General features: G+C 40.9%; 1 protein-coding gene across 2 annotated transcripts; it reads right to left on the bottom strand.

Moving 5' to 3' along the window:
• Positions 1-2,540: 2,540 nt before the first annotated feature.
• trpv4 (transient receptor potential cation channel, subfamily V, member 4) lies at positions 2,541-15,770 on the bottom strand. 2 transcript variants are annotated; one of them, XM_041041806.1, is made up of 18 exons: positions 15,536-15,770; positions 15,026-15,145; positions 14,207-14,288; positions 12,789-13,237; positions 11,992-12,167; positions 10,686-10,838; positions 9,819-9,959; positions 8,084-8,382; positions 7,807-7,986; positions 7,503-7,661; positions 6,679-6,771; positions 6,464-6,537; positions 5,923-6,088; positions 5,757-5,823; positions 4,886-5,190; positions 4,373-4,500; positions 4,171-4,280; positions 2,541-4,050 (listed from the first exon to the last, which is right to left on the bottom strand). In XM_041041806.1, exons 3-18 carry the CDS (start codon positions 14,213-14,215, stop codon positions 3,959-3,961), a joined length of 2,601 nt encoding a protein of 866 aa, XP_040897740.1. In that variant the 5' UTR covers positions 14,216-14,288; positions 15,026-15,145; positions 15,536-15,770; the 3' UTR covers positions 2,541-3,958. The 2 variants fall into 2 exon arrangements, with proteins under 2 accessions (XP_040897740.1, XP_040897739.1); XM_041041805.1 differs by lacking the exon at positions 15,026-15,145.
• Positions 15,771-16,368: the final 598 nt, after the last annotated feature.

Here is a 16,368-nt window from a genome sequence, read left to right as displayed (position 1 = left end):
ATTCAGTTGTTTAATTAGTATGATTTTGCCAGCACGACATTGTCTCACTACAAATCCATTTCCTGAAGAAAAGGAACACAATGTACACCCAGTCTAAATGTTTAACAACACAAGTACCTTCAAGAACTCAATATTGACGCTTTTTCCCTCTTTTTCTCTGCTCACTCCCAACCTCTCCACCCACCTAAAACATCAGATAAGCCGTAGACTGATGAGCCAGCCGCCTCCACCAGAGCGTGTGGTACTGGGAGACTGCACAGTGATTTCATACACGCTCGCTCAGACAGAAAAAGAGCTCTGTGGAGCAGAAATGCTTCTCTTATTAGCAAAACTCATTCACCTGCACGCCACATTGAGTCCCTGGCAATTTCACAATAAATCATGAGAGATGCCTACAGAGGCCGGGGCAGCAGGCTAACGCTTTGCCGCGGCCGTGCCCTCGCCTGTCAGTTTAGACACTCTGAATCATTTCGGGTTCAGCAGCCTCGTTTCATCTTAGATGAACTGAAAGGTCATCTCACACGCCACCTAACCAATCTGTCTCTGGCTCCTCATCTTCCAGAGCTTCCAGTGATTTCCATTTAGAAATACCACACCTTGGTGGAATATTTCACCAGGGATCATGGAAGGAATTTCAAGGAATTATTTCAAGGAAGTTATAAGCACTGACTTATAACTGTGAGAAAGCTGTGTCTGGCGTGGTCTTTTAAATCTGAACCAGCTTTTATCTTTTAGCCCAGAGAATGATTCAGTGATGATGATGCTACCTCTTTTGTAATATTTTGTTTGTGAAGTGATTAGTAAGAGTGTGACCAATATGTAGCCAGGTTTGCTCCTCTGTCTCCGGCTCCTGGACCTCAGGCAGACAATGAATGTTGCACTCGAAGCCATCAGACAGTCTGGAGTGTTGTTTAGTGAATAAAGAATGAGTTGGCCCAAGTCCAGCCCAGTATCCGCCTGAGTCTCATCAGCCTAAACACCTTAAAGCTTAACTGGCTGGACAATAGCTGAACAATTTGTTCTGCCAATCTCTAATCTAGTTAGTTTACTTAAGACCTTTGGCTGAGACTGTCAACTTTCCCTTATGTGCGGTTACTAAAACGAGGGCCGTTACAACATGATCCTGCTTGGCTGTCACTTGGTTTGTTGAGACACATTTGTGGCAGCAAGCACACACATGCTGCAAGCAAGTGAGCCATTTTGTTAACAGCTCACACTTCCTGTGCAAGTGTGCGGTTCCAGAGTTGCTGACAGTGACACTTGCAGGACCGAGCCCTGCCCTACTTAACAGGCTGCAGGGAGGAGGACAGGCCAAGTTGTCAGCAGCGCTAGGTGCTCACTGCTTAGATAAACCTGGAGGATTAGTGGCCCAGTTAAAGTTGGGGCAAAGAGGATTAGCCTCTTCTCTGAGGTGGCAAGAGATTCCCTGTGTCCTTCAGCGCTGCTGGCCTCAGAGAGAGAGAGAGAGAGAGAGAGAGAGAGAGAGAGAGACGGGCGAGGAGAAGGAGGAGGAAGATGGGAGGTGAGGGGTGAGGCCATAGTTATCATGAGTGAGAATCACCACTGTAACATTTTAAAGAGGAAAACAAAAGGTGAGGTATAATGATGAAAGGTGAAAAGCCATGAAGCACTTCATAAATTGTTGCCAGCTTGTGTTTTCATTACGAAGGCAAAAGCCCATAATTACTGACCAGGTGTTACACCGAGGTCAACGAGACCTGAGATCCACAGGAAAAAATATTTCATGAGTGGACTGCATTCTACAAACTAGAACCTATTATAGTAATAGCCATTAGCACTGACAATGCAATATTTACAGCTATAATTTAAAACAAAAGTGCTCTACAGCATCTGCAGGCGTAGACATGGCTAACACTTGTCTTCCTCATCTGGGATCTGCACATGCAACACAGCAGAGGAATTTAGACCTCTGCAGCCATCAGCAGGCCAGAGGAGGAACTGCAAACAATCATTAACAACTCAGAATCTTTGTAATGAGTTTTTGAGAATTGGGTTTAAAGTGGAGTGTAATGAACACATTTTTTAAAGAAAAACACTGAAAATCAAGAACATCATTTTTACACGTGCTATGTCATTAAAACCTTCTGGTTGGCCACCAACAATGTAATTCTTGACTTGCAGTATAGTAATGTAAGATCTGGGTTTTTAGTCCAAACAATTACAGAACAACATTGTGATTATAGCTAAATTCTATGACCATAACTGTAGATAAAGATTTAAAGGCTCGTCTAACTATACCAATGTTGCTCTTGTTAAAACACAAATGGAAACACCATACAAAACCAGAAGAACAAATAAGCATAAAAATCCAACTACTGTTTCTTATATTCTCTTTTCATTCTGCATACCCATAATAGAATGGGTATGCACTTCCACGTCTGGCTGATTTAGATTAGTAGCAAATATTCTGGGATAAAATAATTAAATCGATGATTCGAGTACTGATTGGAAAACATCTACAGAGAAAAAGGATCTCCAATCTATGCAGGAATTTGCGAGACAGACTACTGCATGCTTTATAAAATAAATTCAGTGTTTATTGTTATGTGCAGCAATGTACAAACCATATAAAAATGCAAAGACATGTCTCTTTATAAAAGCAATGTAAACACAGTGAACAATGACCTGTGGCCTTCAACGGTAATGGATTAGTGAAAATGAACTGTATGGTCTATCTGCTCTTAATCAAACCCTGTCATGCAGTGCAATAACACAAATACATGCATACATACAGTAGAGGCGCATAAACAAGACGCTGTATAGGGCAAAGAGCCAATTGCAATGAAAACGCTGCAGCAAATAGAGGGAAGTACATAATGGCAAGGCCTGAGAGTTGATTATGCAAATACCCCAGCTGCAAAGGAACAATAACTCTGGAAATTCAAAGACAAACCATAACACGGAAGGCTATTGTCTCACATTTGCACATTTGCTTGACAACTACAACCTGCTCATCATGCCCATCTTGTTCTGAACAATGTCTTTGTATTCATATAATAATGCACACATCAGAAATTGGCACAGTGCATTGTTTCAGTTCAAATGAAAGCTGTGCTGACTGAGCTGGCAGTCCAAACCCCAGACTTTTATAGTTTTGAAAGTATTTGATTGATACAATATAGAAAATAGAAAGAAAATATATACTGCATAAAATAGATTTGTCTTGTTTCTATATGTTGAACCCCCACAGCCTGAAAAATAAAACATTAAAATCAGAATATACAGTTTCATTGTTATGAACACATCATATAGGGGCCTCTTAAATATAAATCAAGCAACTAAAAGCTGAATTCTATTCTACAAGTCTATAAATATGTATTGCAATTTTTTCTCGAAGAAATATCTCCCATTTCGATTATATCTGCGAATGGCATTTTAATCACAACTTTTGTTTACACTGCTAATGCGGTGATACAGTAATTATGTGTCTTCTTGCCATTAGAGAACCCATGAGTCTGTTTCCTGCTTCATTATAATGAGACTGGAAATGCTGACACATTTTGACTCTTAAATCCCTGAGTGATCAGCTTCTAATGTTTGAAATGTGGAAATACAGTACATTTTGACAACAAGTTCCATCTTCTTTGTAAGTAAAACATTTTTGCAGCTCACTGTATCATCAATGCCACTTTTCCTCATTTTTTTAAATCTCATGGTTAGTGTTTTTTTACTCTGGTGTTTTTCAGATCATGGAATGATAAATCAATTTTTAAGACATTGTAGATCCAGTGTCTGTGTGTGTGTGTGCTCAGTCCTCTGTCCACTGTTTTACTGTAATATTTACTATACTTTATCTGAACATAAGACACATGAGATTTGGGAAAATTAGTGTACTTATTGGCCAAATTGTCCCCAGTAGAGTGATGTCATTGATGCTGATGGCTCTCTACTGTCTCTTTACAAGAAGGACAGCACTAGTCCTCTGCAGGCGTCGGCGTCAGCGCCTGCGCGTCAGGGGCTCCATCTCTATCACAGCCTCACGACCCTTACTTAACTCCACCACCCGCGGGACCACTGTGGACCAGCGGTCTGGAAGAGAATAAAGAAAGAATTTTTTAAATCTCTGTGAATGACTAAACGTGTGGTCCACATGAATATACGCTGTATTTGTCTATGCATTTATTTATCAAAGCACAGTGAGAATCTCACCTCTCCTCAAGACGTTCTGCTGCAAAACTTGGCTGGTCTCGCTCTTGCCTGGATCCTCATTGATTATGGCCAGGTTCTGATTCCAGTGACACCAGTGAACCTCATCCACCCTGATATTACAAGAAACCGCTGGGATTGACAGTTTTCTTTGACGTGGCATTGGCACGGCGGCGTGACAGTCATAATGAGTCATGTAAAATACCTGAAGCACCAGCGTCGGTCAGGTGTGCCATCCCAGTTCTTTCCCACAGTCACCATCTCCCCAGCTCGAAAAGATTTGCGGAGGAAGACTGGGAATGAGCGCTCGATGTCCAAGATAGTTGTTGCCCACTGTAAAGATACAGTACATTATTTAAACATGCTTGAGTAAAGTATTTATCAAAGTATTTATGCAACTCAAATTACAGAAACACATTTCCTTACTCTACTTCTTGTGGTATCTAGTCATGCAGCTAGCTTTTGGTCTTCTTTGCCCAGGTTGTGAGATATCATTGTGTTGTGGTTGGAGGCAGAAATCTCAGAGATGGATTTATCAAAACCTGGACAAATTAAGTGTAGTAAAAACTATCTGCATGGCTACATGCCACTCAATGACAACATGTTTTTTCATGATTAGAGTGAACTGATCCTTTAGCACTGAATCTGACTAAATCCTCATGTTAAATATTGAATGGAGACTCCCTTGTCACTGCCCATGAAAAAACAACCAGCGCACCTGAAGCTTCCAGAGCTTCTTGCTCTCCTTCGACACCTCCCCCACTGTCTCCCCCATCAAAGCGATCAACATGTTGAGCAGCAGCACAAAAGTGAGGATGATATACGTAACCAACAGGATAAGGAAGACTGCTGGATACTGTGCGCTGTGGATCATATCCAGTTCTCCCATCCCAATGGTCAGTTTGAAAAGATCCAGTAAGAAAGTGCTAAAAGTGTCTGGGTCCCTGCACTTGGGGTAGGTGGGGCAGCCCCCTTCGCACTCAGTGCCCGGTGGGGGACACACTGTCAGCAGGGACACCAAGGCTGTGGGGTGGGAACAGTGGAAGTTGGGTTATGTGTCAGTGAGCACTTAAACCTTCTGAGAAATATGTTAATTCACTTTCTTGTCAAGAGTTAGCTGAGGAAATCCACACCACTCTCATATCTGTCTGTTAAATATGAAACTACAGTCAGGAGACTGTTAGCTTGTCATGAAAACTGGAAGCAGGGTGAAACAGTCAGGCACATGACACCCCCTAAAACCACAGCTTGACAATTTTACACCATGGTTTTTGTGCGAATCAAAGTGTTAAGTTGTAAGTTTTAGTGGTAGTAAGTGATTTCTTTTTTCCTCTGAAGCCGGGGTGGCAGCCAGAGTATGGTTAGCTTAGTATAAACTGGAACTGCAACTGTACACTGTAAACAGGGGCAAACACCCTGTTAGCTTTCAGTTAACAATAAAACATCTATTTACATTAATGGAAAAATATGAGAATGTTATTATTACTGTATGTCTCAGAGACAAAAGATCAAATGAATGAATTTCCCCAAACTATCCCTTTAAGTAGTGCTGATTATGAACAGGTGTAAATTTGGATGAATAAGCCTACCTGATGCATATCCAATCATGAAGAGCACGTACACCAGCAAAAATCTAAAAAGGTCTTTGAAAAGGATCTGGGAACAAAAAAAAATTTTAAAAAAGGAGTGTTAAGACTCATTGATGGTGATATTTGAGGTTAATTCATTTTCTATTTATTTTCTCCAGAATCTAACCTTCTGTATCATGATGCTGTAGGTGCCAGTGAGCTTCAGGCCCCTGGTGAAGTAAAGTGTGTTCATCCAGCCCAGGACAAGTGCAAACACCATCAGAGACACATAGGCTTTAATGCCAGACAGGTAGAGAGCAGCTGTGACTACAATCAGTACAGAGTAGATGAAACTAGAGAGGACAGAGAAAAACTTTGTCAAAGAGCCAGTTGTTACTGATGTTAGAGCCTGTGATACTGAAGTAATACATGAAGGCAGGAAGTCATGATTGCTGGCATTTAACATTAAAAAAGAATGTAGACATCACAGCCACGTTGCTAATGATTTAAATCAACACGGTTCAGAGAGGTGCTTGACATTCTCTGTTCTTTGTTTGGATCATGGGATTAATTAAAGATGTAAACTATAAAACATGCAAGGGAGGAGGCTGAGATATTAATTAGATGACTCAATTAAGAGGATGCAAAATTTGCCTCGGGTAAAAGTCAGGAAGAGCTGCTGCAGATATAAGGAGGAGGGGGGAGGAAGGACAGAGGATGAGACTTACTACAGCAGCTGAAAGGATCCATCAATAAATAAAGACTTCACCCCAGGGCACTTCTTTAGGAAGACGTCTTTAATCTGCAAAAAGTGGGAAGCACATTTCCATAATGACAACAACATTATCATTACAGATTTGAGTTTGATGCAAGAGACAGGGAACTGGCGGTGAAACACCTAGTGATTAGTCCATAAAGATGCTACCAGAGCCTGTTGACTCACGTTCGTTAGGAAAAAGAAAATTCCTGATGCCAAGGTGACAATCTCTCCCGCCATCCGCAGGTAGTCAGAGGATGTAGTGTAAGGGTATGGAGGCTGGAAGGAAGGAAGATAAGATTTAGGGACAACATTCATTCTATTTAGATTCATCTCAGTGTCTTAACAATAGAACATACTGTATATAAACATAAAATACACAACGAGAAGACTGTTATCAAAATCTGTCTGTTAAGAATAAAACTAGAGCCAACCATCGGTTAGCTTACTTTAGTATTAGCATCTAACCCTCCATCTGTTTTTACATTTCAGTTTGAACACAGATTAAACAATTAGAATATAATGTGCTAATTACAGAATTTGAACTTTGGACAGAGCCAGGGTAGCTGTTTGTTTTCCTCTGTTTTTGGTCTTTAGCATCTGCTGGCTGTAGCTTCATATGTAGTGTACAGATTTGAGAGTGTTATCAGTCCTCTCATCTGCCTCTGGGCAAGAAAGCAGATGAGCATATTTCCCAAAATCCTTAAATATTCCTTTAATGCAAAATGATTACTCGATGCAAAATTATTAAAATTCATAATGCTAATTTGCTGCTCTGGTACACAGTGCATTAGCATTTTGTGCACAAACAAGACCTAATGTCCCTAATGTCGCCTACATAAAAAATCCAGAACATGTATATTAAAAAAGCAAAAACCTAAATAGCTATTGTATAAATATGTTCATGTGGTGTACTGAAAAGCCAGTGCTGCATGGGCATATTCAACAGTTCTCATGCACTCTAGGCACGCTGTGAGAACAATTTACATTTTCAGTAGTTCCACACCCACCGTTCCCTGTGTTGGGTGGTAATAAGCCACAAGAGTGAAGATGATCATAGTGATGAGGTAGGACACCACGCTGATGTAAAAAGTGACAGCACCAAACTTCTGCCATTTGGCCCTCAGCAGCTCATTGATGGGCTCCACTGCCAGCATCTCATGGCGGTTCTGACAACAGGACAAGAAACATGACACTGATACATGTGCAATGAAAATAAAACCAAAACAACAAAATCCAGATATTTGCACAAAGGATTTTTTTTCAGCTGTTTGAAATGAACAAATAAACTTGCACAAAACTGTCTTTATTCACCTCATTGCGACTGTTGTAGACAAGGATTTCCAGCACAGACGGTTCCTCTCCACATGTATCCAGTGAAGACAGATCATAGAGGGAGGAGTACACAGGACCGTATGCCCAGTCCTTAAACTTTCGTGACAGGTGACGAACTTCCTCATCCTTGATCTCACGTCGGATAATGTGCTGAAAAACCTGGAGTATGGAGATGCCGACTTAAAGTAGAAATGTGATGATAAAAACTTTTATTATACTGATGCTGATTGACATACCAATGTTTCATCATCCCTACCCCTATCTTGCCCTGCTTGGCGGCCATCATCAGAGGTGACATGCCATCATTGTTGAGCACTGTCTCCAGGCTGCATTCTGGGTAGAGCTTAGCACTCTTGATTAGCAGCAGGTCATACATCTTTGTGAGGAAACGCGTGTTGTCCTTGGTGTTGTCCGCAATGTGCACTAGGGCATGCAGCACCGTGTTTCCACGTGAATCCTGGCGCCGCAGATCTGCTTTCTTGTGTGGATTCTCAGTCAGGTAGTGCACTATGTCAGGTTGGTTAGTGCATGCAGCCAGTGAGAGAGGCAGCTCACCTGGGCAAACGGAGAGAGGGAGAGGGAGAGAGAGAGAGAGAAAGAGAGAGAAAGAGAGAGAGAGAGAGAGAGAGAGAGAGAGAGAGAGAGAGAGCACTTCACTCTGAATTCACAGGAGATTAAGAGAACTGCATTTCAGATTAAAAATAAGTAAATCAACAGGAGGGTTAATTAAGAACTGTAGCTGGCGTCTGTATGTTTTTGCAAAGCATACTAAACATGGATCAAAGATTTGACTTAAATCCTCGCTATGAAAACAGCACAATTAGCAGTTGTTTGAGGGAGGGGCGCAATGGGGCCAGAGTGCCAAAAGCAGCTGCTGAAAATGAGCCGTTGCCATGGGTGACAGATTACTTTGTCACCTCACATAGAAACGCTCCTCTTCATGGATTTGCACGGGTGCATGCAGAGTGTTAGCGTGAGTCTAAATCCCATTAGCCATCAGCCCTGCCAGGTTCCTGTTCACCTCACTGCAAAGCTCCGCGGCAAATTACTCACACTGTGCCCGGACACGCTGGGATTTGAGAATGACAACCGTGCTAAGTGCAAATAGAAATCATCTTCTCTGTGATAAGTGAGGAATATAACACTTGAATGTAATCAAATAAACAATTCTCAAAATTGGGTTGGGTAAAAAATAAAACAGAGTCCATAACAAGCCATTTCTACCTTTCTTTTAATGCCTTTTGAGAGTAACATTAAAATCAATTACATCTGTTCTAATTATCATAGAGAGGGTAAAACGACATACTGTTATAAATAAAAACATATTTTCCTCTGGGTACCACACTGTGTACTGTGATGGAGGAAGTAGGGCCCTCACAGAAGCCAGCAGAGGGCAGTGTTGAGTTTAGTTTACAGGCTCTGATTTATTTCTCCTCCCTGTCTTGGAGGTCAGTGCCTTCCCACAGGCAGAGGATGTTTACTTTTCTCGACTGCACAACACAGACACCTTTCACTGGAGGCACCTCTTGAACATATGACATAATGGTTTTCTTTTCATGTGTTTTTGGAACATTATTAATGACGGTTTCTCGTACGATGCTTCAAAAACCATTTGGGTGTAAGGTGGAGCTCACCACTGGACCACAGCAGTATCCTGACTGTGTTGGTCCAGCCAATACCTGCCACATTAAAAAGAGAAAGGGTGGGGTCTAATGTCACTTCATTTCTCCATGGCAACAGAGATTCCATTGCCAGGAAAATGTACCGTGCATTAACTAGCTGCTCTCATACACATCACAAAACTTTGATGTCAACTCGGAGCCAACGTGGAAATTGAAAAAGTGACCAGTGAAGTCATACAAACCTCAGACACAACACATCATTACAACCATATGAAGCAGAAAATACAGTTAACAACTTTCCAGAACCCTTCAACTGAATGTGGACTATAATTAAAAATACAGAAGCCGGTGTCTGTCAAAGGTCATTACCAAAGTAGAAGTAGCCCCCCTCGTCTTTGGGCTGGAAGAAGCGTCCCCTCGCCTGGGCATGAACATCAGCTCCCTTCTCCATCAACAGCTCAACATACTGCTTACAGCGTCGCTCTATAGCAATGTGAAGCGCCGTTTGGCCTGACAATGCAGCAAAACACAATACAGAAACATTATTTCATACCACAGCTTTGTGTGAGGCATGCAACTGAAAAAATATCATCTGAAAGGCTGTTTTCCAAGAAGTAGTTACTAAACTGAGGTGTATGGAGATAATTATGTTGACAGGCTTCCTGAAAGAAAATAAGACAGTTACACAAGAGAAAGAGTGTCGAAACTTGCCATTTTCCTGTGCAACTTTTTCTTTTGAGAAACCGATGCCCAATAATGAAGGTCATAAAAAACTGAGCACTAAAATCTGTGAGGGCTTAGGGTTACATTTATGTGCAGGTTGTTTCTATGGGATCACTACCTATAGAAACTGAGCCCTTAAACATTTTTATGTTGTGATATAAAAAGCGTTTTCCTGCATGAGCAAAAAAAAAACTGACTACCGTACTGAGATTAGTTAAATACGCAAATAAGACTTGACAATGACCATATTTTGTATTAAAAAGTGAAAAGGCTTCTGTCACTGTTATCTCACAGCTAATAATGTGTATACAGTGCCGTAAGAGAAAGCTGAGTAACAGGGCTGTATGAAGTCACTGCAAATACATTCCTTTTCTCCCCTCATTGGGCCTCACCCACCAGCCTGGCAAGCACAGAGTAACAAACCACTGACTCTGTCAGCTTCAACTCAGTGGAAGATGAGGAAATTGTTGTTTTCTATAAAACTGTAGGATTGTTGTCTTCTTATTTCCATACCTCTATAGTAGAGATCCCTGAAGGGTGAATTTATAAACTCTCTGAGATTTCCAGTCTTCTCTGCGATGTCGACCAGCAGTGGGATGGTCTCGTTCTGACCACCGAAAAGGTTCAACAGGGCTTTAGGCAGACACGTCTTACCTGTGGATGGCTCTGGTAGAAAAATGAGATAAAAACAAAGGATATTTTTGATTTAGACAGAATTTTTTTTAGAGAGAATAGTTTATGATTCTCTGTTTAGTCCTATGTAAGTGTCATAAAGTAGTTCCCCCTGTAACCCCTTTTATTCTTAACAGTAACCCCTGAACTCAGAGTTGTTCATTTGTATTGATTTTTTTAACTTTACTTACCTTTATAAACCATGCAATTCATCAATCATGCAATTGAACTGTCAGTTTAACTATTCCCACCATTTATTTGCTACTTTTAGCTAATTATTTCTCCATTCATCCATTATTTTTTGCTCTTTCAGCCCTTTATCCATTACTTCCACTGAACTTAGTTCACCATTTATTGATCACTTTTAGCTAACCATTTAGATTTCTCTGTTTGCCTGCTAGTGTTGCTTTGTTTTCACACACTCTGAATTGCAACCTGTGGTGATCAGGTGTGACAACTGACTCATTATGAGGGTTTTTTTTTTTTTAATCAAATCATAATCTTTTTTTTTTTAAATTTCATTAGCTGAGCAATTCCACAGCCTTTCTACACACCCCCTGTGGAATTGTGGAAGTGGGTACTCTCATAAAAATCTACTGTCAAGTAAAATATGACTTTCTGTTGTGTTACTGTGATTGAGTACATGATGTTTCGGGAATTGTTTTATGCTATTAAGTGTTCAGGGTTCATAAGAAAGAACTGCTAAAGACAGGGGTCAAGTCAGCCCTTCACTATTTTTAGTCTCTCAGTCTTTAAAAAAAGACAGTAATCCCTGTTTAACTCTCTCACAGAGACGACAGTTTGCTGAGACTTTTCTCTGCTCCTTGTTATAAACCTGAAAAAAACTCCTCATACAGACAGGAAGCTTTCCTTGGGCCTGCCTCTAGCAAGACAAAGACTCTGACATCCTTTGAGGAAAAAAACAGCAAAGACAGGCAGGGGACAAAAGGACAAAGGTACTTTGCTTTAGAACAGAGTTGCGCTTTAAGAATTACCCATTTGACAACAACAGTGTAAAGGAGTGAGAAATTAACCTGTGTTATTTGCATCTCAAACCCTTTTTATTCCGTTGTAAGTCTGACTTTTCAGTGGTTGGTTTAAACAGGCAAAAAAGTAGTAAATAGATATCTACTAATTTTAGTCTCACCTCTAAACTCCTCATCAGTTAACCGCTTTCCGTGACTTTGCAGGTACTCCAACAGGCCCTCGAGGGCCGAGGGGTCTCCACGAGACACAGAGTCAAAGAGGAGAGAGCGGTTGAATGTTTTCATTACCTTTGGAGGGTCTGAGTTTTGACCATCATCACCAGATGTCTCAGTTTTACTAAGGAGACACAAAAACATGACATGATGTTACTATATATTGGACATTCACTGTACTCTGGATTTACCTTTAAAATTCATAAATTCTTTTTTACGTTTTATAAAATTTTGATGAGCACCAAACCATCTTTTAGGCAATCACCTACACCTTTCAGTGCTTCAGTAAATGGGCCTCTTTGTATATGGGACAGGTATGCCAGCCAGAAACAGGCAACAGCCTAAATATTACCTCAACGGCTGCAGAGGAACTAACAACATGCTCTCTGTTACATCAGTGAACGGGCTGAATGAAGGACCTCAGTGTGTGTGTGTGTGTGTGTGTGTGTGTGTGTGTGTGTGTGTGTGTGTGTGTGTGTGTGTGTGTGTGTGTGTGTGCGTGTGTACTTCCTCATGTGGCACACCTCTGTCTACAAAGTGGCAGTTGTGGGAGGTTTTTGTTTTTATGACATTTTTCCAAACCAGCCCTTTTGTCCCAGGAAAAAAAAGAATCCAGTCTAGGATTACTACTGCTAAGACAAAAAGCAAACCCCTAAACCAAGAAGTTTAGAGGAACACAAAACTATTACAGACATGGAAACACTGACTGGAAACAGACATGACCTTTAGTAAGGCACCCTCTCACCCTCTTGGAAGCTTCTTCCTGCGTCTCTTCTGGTTGCTCATGTTGCTGTAGGTACCATAGTCAAAGAGCGAGTCCATGGGTGCTTTCTTGGGGCCTGGAACCACGTTTGACTCATATATGCTAGATTCTAGTAGATCCATGGGGTTGGAAATTCCCTTCTTGAAAGCACCCTGGAACTTCATCCGCAAGTTCTGTCTGCTGTCCGGAGGCTGGTCGGGCTGAACCAGCTCCGGGGTTGGATCCTGACTTGTGTCCTGAGTGGACGGGGAGGCATCCACACTCTCGAACAGGTGTGAGAGCTCAGACAGGGGAAATGCCGCATCGCTCTCAGGCTGAGTGGCCCTGCCATCACCTGTGTCCACAGAAAGAGCAGCTCTGGCAGGATCAGAACTGAGGGTGTTGGCCTTGGACAGGGCAAGGTGGCACCTTCTGAAGAGAGCAGAGCGGCCCTGGAATAAAAACCAGGACAAAATGCTTGGAGTGAGCTGCATGGTCCTAATCTGTTCAAACTCAATAGTGTGAGATAGGAATGTTTCTCTTGGTGCACATTACATAACTCAGAAACTGTCAGCTTAAAACATTTTGCACAACATCTTCTGTCATTTCCAGCAACTAGGCTCTGACTTCTGTTTTAGATAGATGCATCCCTATTTAAAACAGAAGTAAAGGGCTGTTTTAAGACTAGAATTACCAAAGTTACCCAGAAATTTGAAGATTTTAAAGATGACATTTAACCCCTCTGTATGTCATTTATCCTTTTTAATTCAGTTCTATTATTTGTATTCCTTCATTCCTCACATGCATGTGCTCCTGCTTATCCAGAGGTGTCTTTAATGATGGTGGGTCTGTTCAGTTTTCAGGTCACAGGAGGAAGGAGGATATACAAATAAGAGATAAGAGATGCAATCTGTAGTAATCGCCAGCAGGTCAAATTGCACACAGAAGGGCACAACTGACAGCAAAGTATCAAAGACTATAATACCTTTTTAACTAAGAGTTAATGTTATTATGTCGTGGATATGATTTGAGATAAGATTTTCAAAATGTGAGTCCAAGTGAAATCTTCAGCTAAAGTGGTGAACCACCCAGATCCTTATGTCATTGAGGTGAGAGCCTTATAAACAGCAGACAGGCTCATTAACTATGTGGCATTTGTGTGCAAAATTATGCTTTTGCTCTTGAACCTGAAAGTTAAAGTTTTATTAAATAAACAAATTAATTTCAAGGATCTGAGAATGTCTGGTCTTTGCTAAAGGTGAGGTGAAATCCTGATATAGGGAATGAAACTGGACAACAAAATAAAACAATTTAAGTAATGAGAAATTATTTTAAATCTAGTATTACCAATGGGAACCCCTAAAATTTGAAGAAGATTTGAAAGTTAACACTTTCTTTCTTACTAACACACCCCTCTGTACCTCATTCATCCCTTTTATCACAATGACGTGCCAAATTCCTCTTCAGGGGAAACTGGAAATAATGCTGTAGCATGTGGGCACCCTGAAGAAACAGAAAAGATTAAATATCATAAGAATGGCTGACAGAGAAGTACAGACAAAAACAATCTGTGTGTCCTCAGTTGCATTAAAAAGAGCTCTGTTGTTTGGGGATGGGATCTATGGAAAACATAGCAAAGGACTGATGCCAAAACCAATATGAGTCTGCTCGCTCATTGGTCAGAAGGATACGTTTTCTCAGACAGAATCACGCCACCTGTCTAACACAGGACACACTCAAAAACTAAATCAATGCCCTACCAATTTTCTCATTACAGGGCTTATATGGTCCTGTATTTTCCACCCTGTCTGAACCCATAAACACACACGTTATTGTTACAAGGGAATCAGTACAACATGACATCCTCACATGTCCCTCCACAGCTTCCTTCTGAACTATACTAGTTCCTGAGTTTGTTCATGACACTGACCGCTTATCTAGGCTGGACTGAACTCTAAAGGGGCAACACAAACAGGGGAGCTGGGGTCCCGCTAAGGGAGAGGAATGACTCATAACCCTGTCTGAGTCATGGGATTATCATACCTTAACACTTCACTGGAGATTTGATAGTAAAAAGACAGAGGAGCAAAGGGAGGCTGCTCTTGCTAAACTATTAAAACAGACTAAGAACAAAGGATTAAGTTGTTTAGTGGAGAGAGGACCCAATGTGTATCAAACATCTCACAGAATGGGATTATTAAATATCAAGTAGACCCAAAGCTCACATATTATCCACTTACAGGGTCAGGAAGTGGAAATCCATGAGTTTCTAAATGTCCCCTCAGAGATGTGAGACTTCCTGTTCTGTCACAGCTGATGTGATATTATCCAGAGCAAAGAGAGGCAGGAGGCCCCGTTGACTGCTCAGATTAAGACCAAAAAAAAAAAAAAAAAAAAAAAAGTAAAGATTTTAATGGCTCTAAAGGCAATACTCTCGTTCTGAAAAAAAAAAGATCTTATAAATTCATATGGTGTACGTGGGCATAATGTATGAATGAATGATTAATAAATAAATAAATAAAAAGAAGTGTAACGCCAACTTTTTAAAAACTATATATGATAATAAAGTAATAAAGAATGCATACGACACGCAACTGAAGCAAAACTCCAAAACTTGAGCAGTTATTAAAAATCTCCAAAAGTTCTTTCTCATTCATTTATGGACTGACACCAAAGTAAGATACATTTAAATAGTTTTTCCTTTAGAACAAACTTAGAAGAAGAAAATAAGAATCAGAGGTGTCACTTACCGTGATCTAATAAGTTGATCTTCAGAGCGCCGTTTTTCCCAAAACTTTGAAAAACCCTAAAACTAAATTTCTCTCTCGCCTGTCGAGCGCTCCTCTGCTGCCTCAGCAGGTTTAATGTGACTCCATCCAGATGACTCAAAGTGCTTTTACTAGACTACAGCGTCCCTCCGCTTGTACATGTGTCCGGTGAAGTCCACTAGAACAACGGATGCTTTCAGAGATTTTTTTGTTTTGTTTTTTTGGGTGGGACAAAGTCGCCCGAAACCTGCAGCCAACGCGGAAGTAACACGCAGCGCCGGTAGTGGCCGCTAGGTGCAGGCTCCAAAAGAAAAAAAAACTGTAGGCTGCCCATAGAGATCCATTCATCCAGGTGTAGAGTTCTCTGAAGTCTCTCGCTTATTCCTGGAAAAACAAAGACAAGTTTGTACAGTATACATGTAATCACAAGACATTATAGTTACAACAGGATACTTATCTTTATTCAACTGAGTGTCTTGGTATCAGGGGCGGGCTGGGGTTGAAATTCAGCCCGGGATCTTGGTTTGGAGAGGCCTTTTACCCGATCGCACGACGGACGTAAGTGGAACTGTGATTTTAACATGAATACTTTATTTGCAATATAAAAACAAAATGAATGATATACATGATATACAGTCAGTAGAGTGTACAAAAGTAAGCTACATATGCTCACACATACTATGCATACTCAAACATACGGCCGTATGACGTTTTTTATGACATTTTGAGGTCTTATAAAATATGACTTCTTTTGGCATATTTTGATGCCTTACTACACTATGATGTTTTTTTTTATGACATTTTGAGGTCTTGCA

The sequence above is a fragment of the Toxotes jaculatrix genome, chromosome 7, assembly GCF_017976425.1.
Source record: "Toxotes jaculatrix isolate fToxJac2 chromosome 7, fToxJac2.pri, whole genome shotgun sequence".
NCBI classification, from domain to species: domain Eukaryota; kingdom Metazoa; phylum Chordata; class Actinopteri; family Toxotidae; genus Toxotes; species Toxotes jaculatrix.
The sequence above is the reverse complement of the archived record's forward strand: the minus strand, read 5'-3'. Positions and strand labels throughout refer to the sequence as shown.